The sequence below is a fragment of the Eleutherodactylus coqui genome, chromosome 7 (assembly GCF_035609145.1).
Source record: "Eleutherodactylus coqui strain aEleCoq1 chromosome 7, aEleCoq1.hap1, whole genome shotgun sequence".
Taxonomy (NCBI): domain Eukaryota; kingdom Metazoa; phylum Chordata; class Amphibia; order Anura; family Eleutherodactylidae; genus Eleutherodactylus; species Eleutherodactylus coqui.
The window spans coordinates 179315437-179337198 of NC_089843.1; the positions used below are offsets into that span (position 1 = coordinate 179315437).

General features: G+C 44.9%; 1 protein-coding gene across 4 annotated transcripts in view; it reads left to right on the forward strand.

The window, feature by feature from the left end:
• The first annotated feature begins 929 nt into the window (after positions 1 to 929).
• Positions 930 to 21762, forward strand: part of FAM13A (family with sequence similarity 13 member A) — a 159579-nt gene continuing 138746 nt past the window's right edge. For all 4 annotated transcript variants that reach the window (XM_066574040.1, XM_066574042.1, XM_066574041.1 and 1 more), the window contains exons 1-3: positions 930 to 1289; positions 10090 to 10299; positions 21135 to 21315. In XM_066574040.1, the coding sequence (XP_066430137.1) occupies positions 1013 to 1289; positions 10090 to 10299; positions 21135 to 21315 (668 nt within the window). In that variant the 5' untranslated portion in view covers positions 930 to 1012. The remainder of the gene's footprint in view (positions 1290 to 10089; positions 10300 to 21134; positions 21316 to 21762) is intronic.

Consider the following 21762-nt stretch of genomic DNA (forward strand, 5'->3'; position numbering starts at 1 on the left):
TTAATATTAATATTTTAATATGATTGGGAAATAAATGATTTTTTTTTTATTTATTCCTTATCTGTGTATTGAGACTATCTTTTTGGGGTTCATTTCAATGGCATGGAGCATCAATGCATATTTTTCTGCGCACTGCGAATTGCACAAAAAGTAAAAAGTACAGTTGTGTGTGCAAATATACAACTTTCATTCCGCAAAAATGCTTACCCTCGCATGAAATGGCCCTAACAAGTCATTTTTACTGCATCAGGAATGTCGTAAAAAATGATGCCTAAAGAACAATGTCGCAATTGGATTTTGTTGATTGAAATACAAAATATATATATATATATATATATCAAAAAGTTATAACTTTAGGAAGGTAAAGACAAGGACAAGGAGCAAAGGGGTTAATGTGAAGTGAATGTTGTATTAAAATGACAAGCTCCTGAGTGCTATGAATGTGTTTAGGATGGTGTTTGACTGTATTGGGGTTCCTGTTGTAAACTCCTCCCATGACATTATATGAAGAGCAAGGGGTGGGATACATTGCAGTCAGGTATATCTGACACTATCAATGCCCCCATAATAGTAACAGTTATGTAAAGCCACTGCAACATTGTATATGAACACATAAAGAGTTGTTTTGTGTTTATAGTGATGTGTAACATATGTAACATTTCCTTCTTACTACATGAAAATAAATGATTCCTTTCCTGCAAAAAAAAAAGGGAAAGAAAAGAAAATGAGGTGTAGAGGTGCCGGTCCAGTGCACAGTCCTGATTCTGTGCAGCTGCAGCCCTGGTGTCTGGCTTGAGGTTGCACAGTGGCTCCTACTTCCGCCCAAAGGCAATACGACTTGGAGACGTCTGTGTATAGAAAGACAAGGCTTCCTAGTTACAGGGAAGTTGTGTTTGGTCACCGCCCTCTGCTTGCCTGTGTGCTACTGTGAAAAGATCACTCCCAGCCTCAAAACATTTCTCCAGAGACCCTTCACACTCGACTCCTTGCCTTCTTTCTGATATGGAACAGAATGCTTGAGCGTCCAAATCCAGGCCCAGGTATGCAGCCCCCTGTTGTGTCTGCTCATGACTGCTCTCTCTTCTTCTACTCCTTCAAGCAAAGCAAAGCTGCTGTGAGGCTGAAGGAAGACATGAAAAAAGTGGTGGTGCGGCCTGGAAGAGGACAGCCCCCCGAGCCGGGCAGGAAAGTTTTTGGTGTTCCCCTCAAAGACTTACATAAAGAAGGTTTGGTCATAAACGGTGTCCCCGCTGTGGTGTGGAGCGTGGTGGAGTACCTGCGCAGTGAAGGTACGCTCTACCTCTTTATATGTGGTGGTGGAAATGAACTGAGATACTGCATTGTACAAGTATGTTGTTTTGCTTTAAAGGGGTGTTCCCATCGCAGCGTTTCATGGCTGAGATGGGAAACCCTGGGTGTAAAAGTAATGTCTAGTGAGGTTTATGCACATATATGTGTTTACGCAGAGCTTGGACGCAAATAACAGTATGGCGGTATAATCATCAGCGCTCTCTCACACGAGCGTGTTTTTTGTTTTCAATGAGTTCATTCTCACTTTCATGCACAGGAAAAAAAAAAGAAAAATGCTCTATTTTTGTGCACATTTGCGCACCTAAGACACCATGGGAGTCTATGGGGGTGCACAAATGCGTCCAATCCCTGTTAAATTGTGCACTGAACTGTGCAATTTTGCGGAGCAATCAATAACAGCAAGAACTAATTAGGATGCACATCCTTTTTAATCACAGCCCGGCGCCGATGTGAACAGCGTAGATACATATGCAAAAAGTCATGCTATTGCAAGTGTTTCTGCGCCTACACTCATCCGAGACCACCCTTACGCTAGTTTCACACAGGTAAGCGTGACATTGGCTGATATCGCACTCGAAACGATTTCCCAACAGGTGCGAGGCATTTTCGTGTCAAAAACCCCTCGCATCATTTAAGGGAAGGAGCGATCCTCCAATGCGGCTGTTACACGTGCTGGAGCATCGGCAAGTGTTTCCCATGGTTGTCATCCGCATGCCGTGCAATGTTTTTGCCAGCCCCATTGAAAACACCCAAAGACATGCGGCAGTATTTTTTTTTCTACCACACTGTGATGAATGGAGTTCATATTCGTGCGGCTTGCAGTGCACAAATCTCTGACTTTTCTTGGCCGTGTGAAAGCAGTCTTAGGGCTCTTACCCACTTGCGTATTTTTAACAATGCGATATCACTGCTTTTTTTTTTTTATGCGATTGTCAATGGGACATTCTAATGTTAAAAACACATCGCAAGTTTGTGCTTTGCGATTTGTGTGCGATGCGTTTTTAACATTAGAAAGTCCAATTGACAATCGCGTTAAAAAAACGCCAGTGGGTGTGAGCCCTTAACCAGGTATTTTCCTCCCTGCATTTCCGAAGCTCTTCGCTGGGTATTATGGAAACAGCCGAGGCGACAGACTTAAGCTGTTGCTGTAACATCTATTGCAGTGAATAGGAGTTACAGAAGCGTGCTGAGCTATGCTGTTTCTAGAATGACCGGCTCTTTCACACGAGTGTAAATATAAAGCAAGTAGAGCCCATTGCTTTCAATGTGCTCATTCACAGTTGCGTATTTTTCATGCGACTGGAAAATATGCAGCTGTCAATGAGCCCATTGAAATAGGAAACCTGTATTAATGCACAAATGGGTTTTGTTTTTTTTTAGTTATGCGCATATGCCAGTGTGAAAGCGCCCTTACTCCCATTCACTTAGGCGTTACAGAAGCAGTGTCAGGGTGGCTTAACACAAGCATACTCAAACCGCAGAGAATAGAAACCATTGTTTTTAATGGGTTAATTCTCACCTTCGCTTTTGCAGAGGCATTCCACGTGTGCAAAAAAACTCCGCAAAATGCTTTATTTTAGTGCACATTTGCATACCAAAGGCAGTATAAGAGTCTATGGTGGTGCTCAAATACCCAGTAACTGCGAAATGCATAATGAACTGCGCAATTTTGCTGGGAAAACACACTGGAGACTAAGGCTGCACTGCCTTTTTAATTACGGTCCGCGATGATGTGAACGCTTCCCGGGAGCCGAGAGAGTACAGTAAAACGTGCACACGCTGAGCGATAGCCCTGACATTTTGCGTAATGAAGTTTGCGCTATTGCATACGTTTTTGCACTTGCGCTCATGTGAAGACACCCTCAGGCCTGTGTCACACTAATGTATTTGCGTGTATAGAACCCATTGATTTTATTGGATTTGTTTACATAAATGTATTTTATGCGCACATTTTGTTTGTGCAAAAAATACGCAGCGCGCTCTTTCTGTGCATTTGCAGATGCAAATAGCATATATTGAATCAACTGAATTGCCCTTTACAATGAATTAGAGCAGTACAGATTTTTTTGTGTGTATTTTTCAATGTCCATTGCATATGGGCTGCGGATCGGACGGTTTCCATTGACTTCAATGTAGACCGTCCGCACAAAAATAGAGCATGCTGCGATTTTTAAATCTGCTTGCAGAAATGGCAATTACTATCCTTCTGAGCGAACATGCAAAGTCTTGTGAAACCGGCCTCAGGACATGTGCTACCTTGACTGTTTCCTTCACACCCAGCAAGGTGGTCGGAGAATACCATGAAACACTGAGAGAATACCTCTTTAAGGTTAGTTCCACACGGGCGATCACGATATCGTCGTGAGAAAGTCTCAGCAATATCGTGAATTTCTCCTGATATGTCTGAGCGTCAGCGATTTTTCTCATGAGAAAGACAATGGGGCTTTCTAATGTTAAAAACGCATCAGAAGAAACCCCTTGGTGCTAGCGGGGCTAAAGGGAATGTCCGTCGTGGCTGTCACAGCTACAGCAGAGGATCACTGGTATTCCACCATTGTTATGAATGGGGCCGGCATTGAGAACCATTGACGATATCGAAGATAGAACATGCTGCGTTTTTTGGGGTTTTTTTTCCCTGTATAGCATCGTACTTTTTAATGCAACATTTTGATCACTTATTCCGTTTTTTGTGAGACACCAGGGTACTTGAATATCACCAATTTTATCATTCTCATATTACCTACTATACTTCAGTATAGCCATGTATTATAAATAGAGATGAGCGAGTATACTCGCTAAGGAACATTATTCGATCGAGTAGTGCCTTAGCCGAGTATCTCCCTGCTCGTCTCTAAAGATTCAGGGGCCGGCGGGGGAGAGCGGGGAGGAACGAAGGGGACATCTCCCGCTCCCGACGAAACTCACCTGTCACCGGCGCCAGCCCCCCCAATCTTGAGAGACGAGCGGGGAGATACTTGGCTAAGGCACTACTCGTTCGAGTAATGTGCCTTAGCGAGTATACTCGCTCATCTCTAATTATAAAGCCTATGAAGCCAGCTCTCAGACCCAGAGGCCATATTCAAGGCTCCGGGTGGCATAGCATCAGGACCCTGTGGTCATCGGTGTCCGATTGGTGAGAGAGGGAGCCCACTCCCACTGTCGGCCTTTTACATGCCACGGTCACAGTGACCATGACTTGTAAAGGGTTAAACAGCAGGGATTGGAGGTTTCTCTGGTCCACACTGTTTGAGCAGGTGTCAGGCTATTATACAAAAGCTGAGCACCCGTTCCCCTGGGCACTGGAGACCTGTACTAGGCTTCTGATGCAGCGTCGTGAAAAGGCGATTGCATCAGAATAAAGCCCATTAACGTCCATCGGCAAAAGACATATGGGTAGTCGTTAAGGGTTAATCTCTATGTAAACATACATTTATGTGCATAAACCTCGATATATATTACTTTTGGTCTCTTCCTCTCAGTTTTTGCGTCTTGTTGTTTGCAGTCGTTTATTTTATAGGAAAATTGCTGTTGCTAAGAATGTGAATTACAATCCATCAGAAGGCGATTTATGTACCGCAGAGAAACCAGCTCTGTATACATTATCGGCGTGATTGTCTGAAGTGGGTTGCTGTAAACACATGGGCCGTATCTGCCAATTACGCTCCCATCCGCTGTGAGCTTTCCATGTTATTGACTCACTAATGGAAAAACTAAAATGCAATAAATGACTTATGGGTAATCCTTATTTATTCACTGCTGGCTGCTTTTTTTACCTCCACTTTACTATAATAGATGATTGCCAGCCCTGCCACACCGTTTTTAGGGAGCCTGAGGTTCCTTGCTTTGTGCCATTCCCTTGCTTTAGGGTGCATTCACACGAACGTATATCGGCTCGGTTTTCACGCCGAGCCGATATACGTTGTCCTCGTGTGCAGAGGGGGGAGGATGGAAGAGCCAGGGCCAGGAACTGTGCTCCCGCCCCCTCTCTGCCTCCTCTCCGCCCCTCTGCACTATTTGCAATGGGGAGAGGCGGGGCGGGGCGGGGCCAATTCCCAGACCTTGGCGGGGGCGGGAGCACGTGAAAACCGAGCCGATATACGTTCGTGTGAATGCACCCTTACCCTGCAGCTCTGCTTTACATGCTTACATACAAGCGCTGCAGGAGATCAGTGTGACTAGGGCTAATTTGTAGAAGGTAAAGTCAGAATACAAGTAATTAAATCACCGACGCCTACAGGACTTGTAAGGCCGAGGACGGGGAGACAGGCGGCCAGCCAATCACGAACAGGATGGCGTCAACCCCCTGTCAAACACACTGTATCTTGGCTCCACCACTACTTCTGGTGGTGTCAAGATACAATAATGCCTATTGTGATAATGTACATTAGATTTTAAAATGTTAGTCTATGCGCAGAATAACCCTTTAAAGGGAACCTGCCACATTGAATGTGCAGTCTAGTCTGTGGACAGCAGATTCTAGACAGCTGAGAAGATTGATGTATAGTTTTATGGGAAAAGATTCAGTGCAACCTCTCAGTCATTAAAATCTCTTCTGGGCTCAGGAGTCAAGTGGGCGGTCTTATTAGTAAATGATAGTCTTCCATATATGTGCACACTGAGACAGGTGTCAGTTGCTGATTAGGCCCGCCCACTGGACTTCGAAACTCCGATCAATTCAGGAATTGAAATTTTAAAAATTACCAATTCTACTGAATCTTTTCTGCAAGGCTAGTCTGGTAGCTCCTCCTGCAGTCGTCACACCGGGTTCTGTCTAAGATAGTTTTGTTTCTAATTTAGTTTCCGTCATTCCCTCACACTCCATTCTCGGATAGGCTGTTATCTCATCTGAATTATGCATTCAAGAACATACTGCTAATCACACCATCTACTTGGTCAACAAACTGCTGAGGGGCAATAAAAGGAAGACATCTAAGACTATCTTGGGAAAGGAATCTTGGAATGTCTTTTTATCTCAATGATCAATGAAATTGGAGTACCACCACCGAAGCATTTACACTTAGGTGGTGGAAACCTGTTAGAGATGCCTACAGAGATTGGGTCATGTATTTACGTTTAATGGTGATGTTTTGAAATGGCCTCTGCTCTTGAATGCTGTATTCACTCTCTACCACATCATGTTCTCCTCTAATACTGCCAATGCCCCTGAGGCAGTGCTTTTCTCCCTGATGCCTAGATCAAAAGTCTGCCCAGACTCCACCTTACAGCCAGTAGACCACTTATTGCTATCCCCCTCGACCAGGCTCCTGCCATGCCTTCTAGTGAAAAGCTGCAGCTCCTTGCTACTAGCAGCTGGATCAGGGCGTAGCTAAAGGCTCATGGGCCCGGGTGTTTATCTTGTGGGGGGGGGCTAACTTCTCTTAACCCCTTAACGCAGAAGCACAACTTGAAGCTCCTGGGGCACAATGCAAAACCTGTAACATGGCCCCCAACTCTAATGCTTTCTTCATAGTACTGGGCTCCCTATATGGAGAAGAGTCCTTATAGGCCCCCTAAGGCTCCTGGGCGCGGGTGCAACTGCATCCCCTGGATCTCCTATAGTTACACCAGTGAACTGGATGCTTTCTTTTCTGCTGCCACCGGTCTGGTGACAGCAGTAGAGCGTACTGGCTCCTGAAGGTGACCAAGTCTTGTGGCCTATTTAAAATGGAATCGTCTTCCTATGCCTCACCCTAGTTTCACATTCATATCCTGTTGTGGCTGTCATTACTTGTTCCTGGTTTTCACTTTTTGACTCCTAATTGACCCTGATTGTTATCTTGTGCTTTTTCTTTAAAATTGCTTCTACCTCGCATTTGGAATTGTACATTTGATACCTGTTGTTCTACTCCCATCTATGACCCTTGGTGCCATTCTTGACTAGGCTTCTTGTCATCTCGGCCTGTTGCATTCTGACTAGACTCCTCACTTCAGTCTAGTCAGTGCCAGGCAGATTACAGAGAATCCACATCTCTGTAAGATGACAGTAAAGGCTCATTTACACCAGCTGATGATCGCTAAGAAATTGCTAATCGGCGATCGTTTTAGCGATAATCGTTGCGTCTAAATGTGCGCCCATTGTGCGCTTTTCAGGCACTGCTGGCTGATTGTGAAATTCAGTCCAACCTAAAAATCATTGGTCAGCCTTATCAGCAGTTCTCTACTGGGAGTGCTGATGGCATTGTTTCCCCATGGAGAACAAAGGATCTGAACGCAGATAAGAGCCCTCGGGCTATTAACTGCATTCAGGGAAGGCTTTATTTGCACAATTAATTGCTCTTAAGTAGCTGAGTAGCTACTCAATAGTTTATGCAAAATGATCGCTCAAAGCTGTCACTCAAACTGTCGTTTGAGCGATCATCTGCTGGTGTAAATGGGCCTTAGCTATTCTCTCTAGTCCTAGACAATAGGATAATTCTTCTCCCTAGGCAAAGCTGTTTAAAGCTGTAATTACATGGGCGATTTTATCGGCCAAGTTTTGTGCGTTGCAAGATGCCCAGAAATGGGACCTATTTGCAAGAAGTGTATTTTCATGGGTGATTTTTCTTTTACTAGATGTTGCTAGATAGAAAAATTGCAGCTTGTCCTATTTTTGGGTGATGTCGCGCATTATTTTTTATAGGGTCACATTGCACTCACATGCCATGTGCGAATACAATGCCGTTTTACCATTATAAGTATATACGTGTATAAAAAATGCACGATATTGGTCCGAGAAACTCACCTATGCAAATAAAGCTTAAAGGGGTTTTCCAAGAGTAGAAAATATTTGTGTCCAATCTGTATGCGCAATACGCAGAGAATAGAACACATTGATTTCTATGGGTAATGCAAATCACTCCTTTTTGCATGTGCATTTCGAACGCACATGGAAAATATGCAGCATGCGCTATTTTTGTACGTATTTACGCACCAAAAGCCCCATAGAAGCCTATGGGAATTGTGCAAATATGCAAGGGTATGCGTAAAACACTGTGCAAAATGGTGGGGAAAAGAACACATCTGGACCTCAGTAGGCTAAATGGCCTTTTAAACCATGGAAGGGGGTGCATCACACATGTTGAGCTTTGATGAGTGTTTTTGTGTATAGGCTCATGTGAAGCTGCGAAGTCATAACCTATCCTCAGTATACGTCATCAATATCCGATCGTAGTATCCTAATAGAGCCGACATTCCCCCTCAGCGTAGTGAACGTGCAAAAGATCCAACAAATTATAATGAAATCCCCCAATCGTTATTGTGCATGAACAGACAGCACAGCAGTACAGCAGTACAGCCCAGTGGCTTGGACCTCAGCCAATCAGCTGCATGCCTGCGCTATTGTCAGACTGCAATGGCACAGCTCCATATACTGTGCAGGAATGGTACTGCAAGCGCTCTCCCACACTAAGAAGGAGCTCATGGCTTTGGAATGTGATAGATCAGCATCTTGGTCATTGTTTAGGGATTCTTTAGAATTGGCCCAGAAGGAATCTCTCTGAGATCACAGAGGCCAACAAATGTACATGGCAGAAGGAAGGTTAAATAAACACACAAGACCTACATTTTGGATAAATGAAGGCTGCTGTATTTATGCGTTACCGTACAACCAATATATCATCAGAAATTGGGGTATATGTAGCTGTGATTTACTTCTGGTAGTGGAATTTAGAAGTGCAGTTCATACAGATATCTAAAGATGGCCGATATGAGGAAAAGTCATATATCAGATGTTTTGAAGTAAAGACAAAGATATATTGTATCGCTTGCAGTGTATTCTTCAACATTTTCTAGATCTGCTTGTACACAATTAGGTATAATGCAAAACTTCCCAACCTTCTCAGCCGTGGGGGAAAAAAATCCTACCTCGGGGCATTCCTACCAAAAGTGCGCGTGGTTACCGAAGGGCAGATCACAATTTTCTGATTTTTTTTTTTTTTTTGCCCCCCAGCAGCATCTAGTGAGCGCAGCGTCGCTGCCTACTTCCACATCACCAGACCAGTGGCGCTGCGCTCACTAGAGGCTGCAGGGTAAAGGAGGCATTGAGAGCGCAAAGATTTTGGAGGGGCGAGGGAGTGCGATATCTTCTGAAATCCGCTGCATAAGTGTATTTGATTTCAAGTCAAAATCTGCCCCGATGGCGCGTATTTTGACTCTCCTGAAGTATTTCCTCTAAGTTTAAACATATCGTAGGGCTGAGACCACATGGGGTGATTTGCTACGGAATGTCAGCAGCAGAAAGTCTGCTTAAAAATCCACAATATTTAGCGCAGGTTTTGATACAGATTTTATTGCGTGTTTTTGAGCAAAATTCACCCTCTCATTGAGAAGAGGTAAAGTCCTGCAGTGGGAACGGCTTTGCTGCTACTGTAAATGCTGAGAAATTTACTTGTGCAGGGTCCACTCAGAAATTCTGCCCCATGTGGACCCAACTTAAAGGGATTTTCTAGGCTAGAGCTCGTAATTGCAGGTGCAGCTCTTATTGAAATCAATGGGACCCCAGCCTGCAATTTTAAGCAGCGGCCACTACACTGGTCGGAGCAGTGCTTCTGCTCCGACCCTGGCGTATACCAGAGGATGCTGCCTGGAAGTTCCATTTAATGTCGGCTGAGTGATTTCCAGCTTTGGAAACGCGGCACCCCTGTTGGGAATCACTGGTATAATGTCTACACATCTATTTTTTGTTCATACTGAATGAAGAGCTGTTTAAATGTCACTTTGCATGATTAGTAGCACTACATCCTGGAGAAGAAAACTGTATGTGTGCACTCTAATGTATGCTAATATGTTTTATGATTTCAGGGTTGACTCAGGAAGGCCTTTTCAGAATAAATGGAAATGTTAAGGTAGTCGAACAGCTGCGACTAAAGTATGAAAACGGGGAGCAGGTGACATTGCCAGAGGATGGAGATGTCCATTCTGCTGCTAGTCTGCTGAAGCTATTCCTCCGAGAGATGCCAGATGGAGTAATCAGTGCTGCATTGCTACCCAGGTTCATTCAGGTCTACCAGGGTAAGTACAAGGTTTTCTGACCACACTTTAACAGCATGTATATTAGGAAGTACAGGCACTAATCGTGGAATTTGTTGTAGACTTGACTCTCAATCTCAATCTCTTCTGCTTCTTAACAAATCAAATATCATCAGGACTTCAAAAGAAAACTTGACATTCTTTTCTCTCCAACTGCAACATTTCGATTTGTTGCCCAAATGTAACCACCTACCAAAATAAAAAAGTTGGAAATGAGGGTTTGGTTGAAGATATAGTGTAGATTTGTTCTCCTTTTCTACCACCATTTGCTCTGCTGTTCAATTTTAATAGGATCAGAGAACAAGTATGGATCACGGCCCTTTTAAGCAGAACGATATTGTTTCGATGAGTGACCAACGAACACGCCAATGGCCACGATAATGGTACTCTTTTTGTTCATTCTATGCAGCATAAAAATCATCGTAGGCTCCTCATTAATCGTTCAGGTTAAATGGCGCGTTCAGTCGCTATTGCCTATACAGTGAATGCGAATGACTGAACAATTTCTCAATTAAACAAACCAACGATGTATCTGCTGTATAAACAGAGTGGACAAGCAAACGAGCTAATGATGACGTCATTTGCTCGCTCAAGCGGTAATTGCTTGGTGTAAACGGACCCTTTTATTTACTACAAATGTGAAAATATTCAGCATCCTGTAGCAACTAAAGAAGTGTTGAATGGACTTCCTAATGCATTGTTTGCCGTATTCATTAACATGCTTGACAATCCGTTTTCTCCCACAGATACACTACATCATTGAATCCATTTCTGTGTGGCTAGGCTCTAATTACCTATCAGTTCTGTGTTGTGTCACCCTACGTGTTACTTCCTTGGTGACTCAAAAATCTTTTATGAGAGTAGCTTCAGGAACAGTTTTCCAAATTAACACAATATAAAAATAACATTCTCTACCTTTAGGCTGGGTTCACACAGGGCCGATTTGCCACGGTTTTGCCGCAGCAGATCCGCCCGCGGTCGCTAATCTCGGGATTAGCCAGCCATGTGGATGAGATTTCTCAGAAATCTCGTCCACACGGGACGGCTAATCCGCTGCGGTAAATCCGGTTGAAACCGCGGCTGCGGCGGCCGCAGCCGCGGTTTCCAAAGATTGAGCAGGTCTGTTTACCTTTCCTTTTTTGTTTATTTACGTCGCGGCCCCGCTCTCCTCTATGGGAGCGCCGGCCGCAACGGAAAAGCATGCGGCCGAGCCGCTTCAAAGCCGCCACGGCTTAAACCGCGGCGGTTCTCCCGGCGGAAATCTCGCGGTTTTTGCTGCGGCCAAACCGCGAGATTTCCGGGAATCTGCCGTGTGTGAACCCTGCCTTAATGTATATCAATGATTGACAAAAACTGTAGGGAAATGGCTTATAGGAAATAATAACCTTATGAAAAGGTTGAATAATCAAACACCATGCTACAGCTATATATATGGTGCCAAAAATGTTAATTTATTGCTATCAATGTAATATATTGATAGAGAAATTCTCCCAAATTATTATTTTTTCTTTTATGTTTCAGACACTACAGCCCAAAATCATATGTGATATAATAGAAATTGGTGCATGTGAGTTCACACAGTATTCTTTCTTGGGGTGGTGCAGTAGTGCACATACATCTCTATAGAACATTTACATAGTGTCAGGAGTGGATTCCTTTTTATAATGGCCATACATGTCAGATGAGAGATCTGTAGTCAAAGTTTGCAAAAAATATATGGCAAAACCTACAGGTAGTACCATAGTATGTAAGGCCAAAAAAAGACATTTATCCATCCAGGTCAGCCTATTACCCCCAATGTTGATCCAGATCAAGGCAAAAAAACAATGAGGTAGACGCCAATTTTCCTAATTTAATAGAAAACAGTTTCTTCCCAACTCCAATCTGGTGATCAAAATAACCCCTGGATCACCGACCCTTCTGAAGTACTTAGTGACTGTAGCATGTAATATTTGAATGCTACCTTTTGGATTTTGTTACTAATTTCTGTAGCTTGGCCTCAGCAAAAATCTTCCCCTGCATATAATACTATCTTTGGTGGGTTTTGGTAGTGAAGGATTTAATGTCTCAACCCTGGTGATTTATGAAAGTGAATGGGTTAACGGGCACATTTCTTTAGTCAAGTAACGGTGGCCAGTAGTTCAGTCGCCTCCTTGGGGTCCAGTGCTGTCTCGAGCCCCAATTACTGTTCCACAACTAGACGGGCAGTAACTGTAAGAGCAGGTGTAGTGGCCCACAGTTAGGGCCCCCACAGCACTTATTCAGCTACCTCCTGTGGAATGTCTGTGTTTCTATATAACCGAGATGTACTGAAAAATTATGCGCTTGTAAACAAACCTATTAAAATCAATGTTTTTGTTGTTTTTTTTCTCTGCGTATAACGTGCAAAAATGCTGCATGGAGGCAGCGTAAGGCTTATGTTCATACAACTGAAATTACGTCAGATTTTTCAGACACAGATTTTAATGAAGATTGGGGCAGAATTCTGAATATTTAATGCAGATTTCTGCCACAGATTTGCATTCTAGCAGCTGGGACCTTTATGCAGATTTGACAAATCAATGAGTGGGTTCTGTGTCAAAAAGTGACATGTAACTTCTTTTTTTTTTTTTTTACGACGTGAAGTTGAAATCCACACACAGAAAGATTCCACACCATATAGCCTGCAGAGTGGATTTCTAATCACATAACTGTAGACCTTTGGGTGTGGATTCTGTAGCGAAAACTGCCTAATGATGCATATTCCAATATTAAGACCCGGGTCCTGACGCATATTATCTATATAATTGGAGGTAGGATTTATTCTTAGTCTAAAGTTTTTTTTATTTTGTAAATTATATCATATCATGATTTATTGCTTTAGCTCACGCGTGGTCTCATTCAATATATATTATACTGGCAACCCGCTGGCAGTGATGGCATGCCAGCACAGTAATACCAGTTTCTAGTCGTGTGGCATGCTTCTATTAGAGATCACAGTGTCTTGTCAGTGAATGGGCTTGAGTATCGGAACACACGCTACTTCAAGTGCTAAATAGAGGACTTGCTGTTCAGAGCTCTTGGTGCAGAATAGGAAGTCCTCTGAAGCCGGGAAAGTTTCTTGGCTGAATCCTAATAGCTCCACAGTCTGTTATTGTTCGCTCACTTGCTGGGAACAGATTTAGTGGATATTGTCAGTCTTTTTTATCATTCCTTATTATACAACAACTTCATATGAAATTCATTTGCATATACAGTTGCAATCAAAATGATTCAACACCCATTGCAAATTAGGTTTATTTGCCAAATTTGCCTAGACAGTTTACCAATACAGGCAGAAATGTGCTCCTGTTGTTGGCCAGCTCCAAAATGACAGCAAGCAAGGTCTGGAAACCACATCACGTAGACTAGAGTTTCCACTGTGACATCATCCAATCCTTTTCCTTCATCAGAGTGGCACGACAGTACCCTTCAACCCCCACCCCGGAGGTCAGACCCTCAGAAGTAGCCTTCAAAGAAGTTTTAGAATGCTTCCACAAGACCAGGGACAATTGGAGGAGATTTTGAGAAGACACAGAGGTTACTAGCTACTACTAAAGATGAGCGAGCATACTCGCCAAAGGCAATTGCTCGATCAAGCATTGCCCTTAGCAAGTACCTGCCCGCTAGGGAGCAAAGATTCGCCTGCCGGCGGCGGGCAGGGAGTGGCGGGGGAGAGCGGGGAGGAAGGGAGGGGAGATCTCTCTCTCCTTTCTTTCCCCCACTCTCCCCTGCTCATGGCCGCAACTCACCTGTCACCCGCGCCGGCAGCCGAACCTTTTCTTCCGAGCGGGGAGATACTCACTAAGGACAATGCTCGATCGAGCAATTGTCCTTAGCGAGTATGCTCACTCATCTCTAGCTACTACGTATCTCTCCTCCTCGCACCTAACTCTAGGCTCCCAAAAAGTTCTGGAAACAGATTTTTGAGTCTTGATTAGAGATGAGCGAGTATACTCGCTAAGGCACATTACTCGAGCGAGTAGTGCCTTAGCAGAGTATCTCCCCGCTCGTCTCTAAAGATTCGGGGGCCGGTGGGGAGTGGCGGGGGCGAGCGGGGAGGAACGGAGGGGAGATCCCTCTCTTCCCCCCCCCCCCCCCCCCCCCCCCCCCGCTCCCAACCGCAACTCACCTGTCACCGGCCCCCGAATCTTTAGTGGCGAGCGGGGAGATACTCGGCTAAGGCACTACTCACTCGAGTAATGTGCCTTAGCGAGTATGCTCACTCATCTCTAGTCTTGATTTAATCAGGACATATACTGAAAATACTTCTGACACAGAACTCTGCACTGCGTCCAATTGGAAGTCTGAAAGAAACTAAACCTGAACAGAGCCTAAACCTGAGCAGAGCCTAAAGTAACAAGTCTGATTTCCCTTCGTCATCATGACAGCATACATCTGGAGGTTGCTCACCTGCTGACCTGATGGGACAGGAAAAGGCAGAGCATAAAAGAAACCTCCCCTCCACCAAACACCAGTGTTTTTCCTGTCCCTTCAGGACAGCAACGGCAGACACGGCAGCCCTATCCAACACCCCAGAAGCGCAGTCTGGGTAAAGGAGTGGTCGGGGGACTTAACATCCAAAAATAAGCTGTGTGCCCTACCCTTTCGGGGTGCACGCATTTTTTGACCGGACCTGGATCGCCTGCTGGAAAAAGCAGCTGACAAGAACCAGGGACTGCCAGCCATCAGACCGCCCAAAAGACCCTTCACTCCTCGTCCCTCGTCTACATACGCTGGGAAAGGGAAGACCGGAAGATGGTCTTATCTGAAGGGTGGAAGGGGTAAGACTCTTATTTTCGTCCCTCAGCCCGCATCTTCGTGCCCGGTGGGCGGTAGACTGGCTCGTTTTGCCACTAGTTGGCGTAATATAACAACTTGCGAGTGGGTGCTACACCTGGTGGCGGAGGGGTACAAGATCGAACTAGAATCTCGCCCCCCTGACAGATTTATTGTAACCCCAATCCAGTCTCCAGCCCTAGAGCAGGCTCTGTTGAGAGGTGTACAGAACCTGCTGGATCTCGGCGCGGTTATCCCCGTCCCCAAAAAGGAACAGGGGAAGGGATTTTATTCCCCCCTTTTTCTGGTTCCCAAGCCAGATGGCTCCCACCGCACAATAATTAACCTCAAAGAATTGAATAAATTCATTGAGTATAGAAAATTTAAAATGGAGACTATTAGAACTGCAACTCCCCTAATTGCCAGGGATAATGTAATGGCTACAATTGACCTAAAGGATGCTTACTTTCACATCCCTATTTACACCAACGCGCAAAAGTTCCTGAGGTTTGCGCTGAGAATGGAAGGGGAAATCTGTCACTTTCAGTTTATTTGCCTCCCATTTGGAATTTCCTCCGCTCCGCGAAATTTTTTCCAGGGTGGTGATAGAAATGGATGCCTTTTTGCGCAATCGTGGGATTATTATCGTCCCCTACTTGGACGACTTCCTGTTGGTGGCAGATTCCCCGACTATTCTGAGGTCACACTTGGGTTCCACACTTCAACTGTTTAAGGACCTGGGTTGGATTATTAATGATCTAAAATCCAACATGGAACCAGAAACCAGGAAAAAATTCCTGGGAGTCATTCTGGATTCCAGTCTTCAAAATTCATCCCTTCCTCCTCTAAGGAAACAGCATATTTTAGAGGAATGCTCCACTCTCTATAAAAAATCTAGAGTAACAGTAAGAGACGCAATGCGGATCCTGGGGATAATGACTTCGTGTATTAGCGTGGTTCCCTGGGCTCAGTTCCATAGTCGCGGTCTCCAGTCACTAATCCTTCAGAATTGGGAAAAGTTACAGTCCTCACTCGACCAGACAATCGAGAGATCTGGTTCGTCTAATTTTAGAGAACTTAATGCGGTGTGGAAATCCCTACGTAGCCTGCAATCGCTCTTAGGGATGAAGCATGTGAGGATCTTTTCAGATAATATGACGACAGTGTCACTCATTCGCCACCAGGAATCCTCTACTGCAGCAGTTGGCGGGAAGGATCCTTCAGTGGGCGGAACTCACAACCAAGTCACTGTCGGCCTTTCACATAAAAGGAGCCGAGAATTCAGCCGCAGACTTTCTAAGCAGGAAGAAAGTGGACCCAGGAGAGTGGGAACTCCATCCCGAGGTGTTCAGCCTGCTCGTGACGAAATGGGGGGTACCGGAAATAGATCTATTTGCGTCAAGCGCAAATACCAAGTACCGGCTTTTCTTTTCCCGAGGCGCGGAGAAACAGGCCTTGGGCACGGACGCTCTCCCTCACCCCTGGGTTTGGGACTTGGCGTACGCTTTTTCCCCCTTTACCATTAATTCCGCTCCTACTAAGGAAATTACTGCGGTCAAGCATGTCAGTAATTCTGGTAGCACCTTATTGGCCCAAAAGACCTTGGTTTCCCCTCCTGAGATCTCTGTCAGTAGGAGAGCCTTTCCACCTTCCACCAAGACCCGACCTATTGCTGCAGGGCCCTCTTCTTTACCCGGAGGTTCACAAGTTCAGGCTTACGGCCTGGATCTTGAACGGGTAAAATTCTTGGGGAAGGGTCTTTCTCCTAATGTAATTTCCACTATTAGTGAGAGCCTTAAACCCTCGACAAAAAAGGATCTATTCCAAAGTCTGGGAAAATTCTCAGAGTGGATAGGCCAGGACATCCAGCAGTTAGATCAGCCAGACATCCGTAAAATCCTAGATTTTCTCCAGGCGGGCCTGGATAAAGGGTTGAGTCCGAATTCCCTCAAAGTCCAAGTTGCGGCTTTGGGGGCATTTTTTGATCTCGCGCTTGCGGAGCACAGGTGGATTAGGAGACTTCTTAGAGGGGCAAGTAGATTGCATCCATTTACAAGGCTTACGGCACCCCCCTGGGATCTGACCATAGTCCTTCAGGCCTTCTGCGATCCCCCTTTTTGAACCGATTAGAGATCTATCCATCGCCTTGCTGACGTAAAAGGTAGCCCTCCTTGTGGCAGTCACGTCGGCCAGACGCGTGGGTGAAATCCAGGCCCTCTCACGAAGGGCCCCATATATGACTATTCACCCAGACAAAATAGTATTTTCTTTAGACCCGTCCTTTCAGCCTAAAGTCTTGTCAGATTTCCACAGAGGCCAGCCAATAGTTATTCCAGCCTTCTGCCAAAATTTCAAAAACGAAAAGGAGCAGAAGCTCCATAATCTAGATGTCAAAAGAGCTATACTAGCGTACCCTGAGGCAACGGAAAGTTTCAGAAAGACCGATAAACTTTTCATTCAAATTCAGGGGCAGGCCAAAGGAAGGGCCGCTTCTAAAGATGCGATCGCCCGGTGGCTCAGGAGAGCGGTCCAGGAAGCTTACAAGGCCAAGGGCATCCCTCCTCCAGAAGGATTGAAGGCCCACTCGATGAGAGCGGTGGCATCTTCTTGGGCAGAAAGAGCGCATGCGTCAATCGAGCAGATTTGTAACGCAGCCACGTGGACTTCTGGCCATACTTTTATTAAACATTACAGGCTGGACTTTAAATGTAGTCAGGACGCAACCTTCGGTAGGAAGGTGCTCCAAGCGGTAATCCCTCCCTAAAAAAGCCCATGCCAGTTATTTGGTATTCCTCCAGATGTATGCTGTCATGATGACGAAGGGAAAACAGGAATTTTTCTTACCGATAATTCCCTTTCTTGAAGGCATCATGACAGCATACGGGCTTTTTCCCCCCCTACCGACATGGTTACCCTTATTTTGTCCAACACATGAGGTAATGTGTATGCTTATGTTTCTTTGTCTGAGGTGTGTGATGTCACACACCTTCTGCTTAAGTATTCTGTCACTGTGGTTATTTGGAACACACTGGTGTTTGGTGGAGGGGAGGTTTCTTTTATGCTCTGCCTTTTCCTGTCCCATCAGGTCAGCAGGTGAGCAACCTCCAGATGTATGCTGTCATGATGCCTTCAAGAAAGGGAATTATCGGTAAGAAAAATTCCCGTTTTTTCCTCACTGGACGTTTTCAGAGTAAAACAACCCAGATAACTGCAGTAGAAGAAGCAATTCATATGGAAGTATTACCGTTTACGACCATTCCAACTAGAGAAGGCACACACCTCCATGGGCTCTTCAATTTCAGGTGCAGATGTAGCCCCACAGAATAATACCTCCACCAAGTCACCTCCAATAACCTAATTAATGACAGACTCTCCTTGATTTGGGATAAATTGGCCATAGCAGCCATTTTATTACAAACATACATTTACATAAATAAACACCCCAGGAAAGAGGGAGGTCCTTGGAGCCCCCCAAATGGAAATATAATGTAATGCCTCCCGCCGTACACCAACTGACACGGGAGACCCAATTTCCCAACAAGTGCCTCTCGCTGTACACCAACTGACTTGGGAGACCCAATATCGCCACTTGTCTCCAGCCACCTACCTCCTGACTCAGAGACCCACTAGCCATTCCAAGGTTAGACACTCCCACCATCTCTGCAGGGACTTCGGCCTGTCAGAGACAAGAGGCGACAGACCCACTATAATCCTTAATCAATAAAGGGGGAAGGTGGTTATCCAGCCCCTGCCTTCCCCCAACCCCACTTTTTTCCCACTCCAAGGACCCCCTAACCACTGCCATGACAATGCACACCATCCCTCTTTAAATACATTTTAACTGGGAAAAAAACACAAAAAAAAACAAAAACATCCTCTTCCAATAGGGCAAGCTGGTGGGACTTCCACACTGTTTTGCTGTATGTCCTGTCTTTTCCAACTCACGAACTGCTCTCTGTTGTGGCTCCTCCTTCTTCTTTTCTCGCACTTTCATTCCCCTTCCTTCTCCCCGCTTCCCCCTCCGCTTTGTTAGCCCCTTCACTCCCTGTTAACCCTGTCATGGGCTGCCTCCTCCTACAGCCTTGCAAGCCTCGGTTCCGTTCCTACTTTTCAGTCTGGATCATCATACAATTCTAGGGCAGAAGAAAAACCTTGATCTCTAAACTTTTACGTAGAGTTGTATTGGGTTGTAAGATTTTTTTTTAAGGGAACCCATCAACAAATATAAGCATCATAAGCTAAAGGTATGGTGCTTATAACTTAGGTGGCGTGGAGTCATGGGAGCTTCTTCTCATAGTCACCCGGTTCCCCGTCCCTACCGTGTTCCCTGGTGAAGTCCGCATGTGCAGTTTTGTGTAGTCAAACTGGTGCACATAGCTAACTCCACCAGGGAACACAGCAGGAATGGGGAATCGGGTGAGTATGAGAAGAAGCTCCCCCATCTCCACGCCACCTAAACTAGATGCACTAATAACTTGGTTTATGGTAAAGTTAGATGAGTATGAGAAGTTCCCAGAACTCCGCCATCTAAACTTTAAGCACCATAACTTAGTTTATAGTTGATGGGTTCCCTTTATTCTGTGCAGATTGTTCCTCTGAAAAATAAGCTTTGAATCCCATTGAATGTAATGTGTTGTCTTCCTCCTTGTGACCTATTTCATCAGTGTGTAAATGTCTAACGATCCTTATTGCAAAATGTCACAACTGTTGCAGTTCTATTTATTGTTAATGTAGTCTTGTTTTTTTTTGTTTTTTTTTTTACTTTAGGCCTCATATGTACAAGTGTTCTAGTGAAATTCTCGATGTGAATGAGCATTCCTGCCATAGCAAGTGATGTTCTATCGCTAGGATCTGCTGTGACTTGCTTCAGCTTAACCCCTTTCAGTGGGCCTTGTCAGCAAAAAAAAAAATCATAAGGCCCAATGTCCACGTGCGGATATTATTTATAAAATCTGCGCGTTTTGCTGCCCATAGGGATGCATCTGTAGGGCGGCTACAGGCATGCGGATGTGATTTCTTCCCAGCGTGCGGGTCGGAAGAAATTGCAGCACGCTCCATTTTCCTGTGTATCTCACGTACGGACGGCTCCCACGGCTTCCATTGAAGCCAATGGAGGTCGTCCGGATCAGTGGCACAGCCACAGCTATTTGTGCTATGCCACAGATCCACGGGAGAGCAGGAGATTTAGAAAAAAAAGTGAGCAAATGCTCCAGGCAGAAGAAAAAAAAATCAGGCAGCAGCTGGGGGCACACACATATTCCACTGCGGGATTCAGCAGTGGAATCCGTGCGTGCAAGTGGACATTCGGCCTAAGTCCGAAGGAAAGATTTGCATTGTGCACCCCGATCTCCGTGACTTTTTTCATTCCAGAAATCAGTGTAAACCTACTATAGTGATGCTGTAATTTTGTAATTACATTACAAATTTGTAATTTTTTGTAATACGACAAAAAAACTAAGGGCCTGTTTAAACGGGCTTAAGTGTGTTTCTACCGTCAAAAATACGCTATGTGTTGTGTTTGCGTGGCCGAAATACACTTGTGTCCATGTATTTTGCACACTCGGGCATGTATTTGCACCACATTTTTACACGCACAAAATCCTATTGATTTTGTGTGTGTATATCTGCAGCAAATACGCAGGTTTTCTTCGTATATCATGCGAATTTATGCATGGATTTCAAGATGGGTAATGCCATGTATTTTTTTTCACACGAAAAAATACGCTCATGTGACTGAACCCATTAAAAGCTATTCGGGCGCAGGAAAAGGGAATCCCCTGGCCTAACAGGTCCGTCTTATGATGGAACCGAACTCCATTGACTATAATGGGGTCCACTCAGTTGCCCAGCGCACGTTAACCCGTCCTTACAGTTTTTCACATTGGTCCCCTGGAACTTCAAGTTACCCCTCTGGCTATTCCACTGGATTTCTGTCAGCACTTTATTCTTTCCCCACTAGGTTGGATTTGCAGTAGTTTACATTCAACATTGCATTAAGCTGCTTTTCTTTGTCTTCACAGAGAGTGGAAGTGACGCACAGAGAGAAAGCAGCTTGAAGGAGCTCCTAAAAGAGCTGCCGGACACCCACTGCAGCCTGCTGAAGTACCTCTGCCACTTTCTGACGCAGGTGGTTCAACACCATACAGTGAACAAGATGAATGTCTATAATTTGGCAACAGTTTTTGGACCGAGCTACTTCCAGTAAGTTTCTTCAGCCTTGCTCACCTCATGTACTTCTGCATCGTCAAGATACATGTAATAGATGAAAACCCCGTCCACCCGCTGCTTTAGTAAATAGCGTATTTTTAGGTCATTTGTATGTATCAAGCTTTTGTTCTGGTTCCCTAGATAATTACTCAGTGACCTCAGTGGGGAAAAAACACAAGAATGACAATTTTGTGCAAAAATAAATAGGTATTTCATGAGACAGTTCCAAGATTTGTGTCTTTAAAGAGGACTTGCCATGTACCCATGATAACGGGGCAGATTACATAGCTTTGCAGCTGTGGCCCTGGCCCCTCATTCCCCCATTTTGGCTCCTCTTAGTTGCATTGTTAATGTGTCAGCTGGGTGTTCCCTACTACTCAGTCAATCAAGTCGGATATCAACCCATTGGCAGCGGGTATTGCCCACCTAATACATTCACAG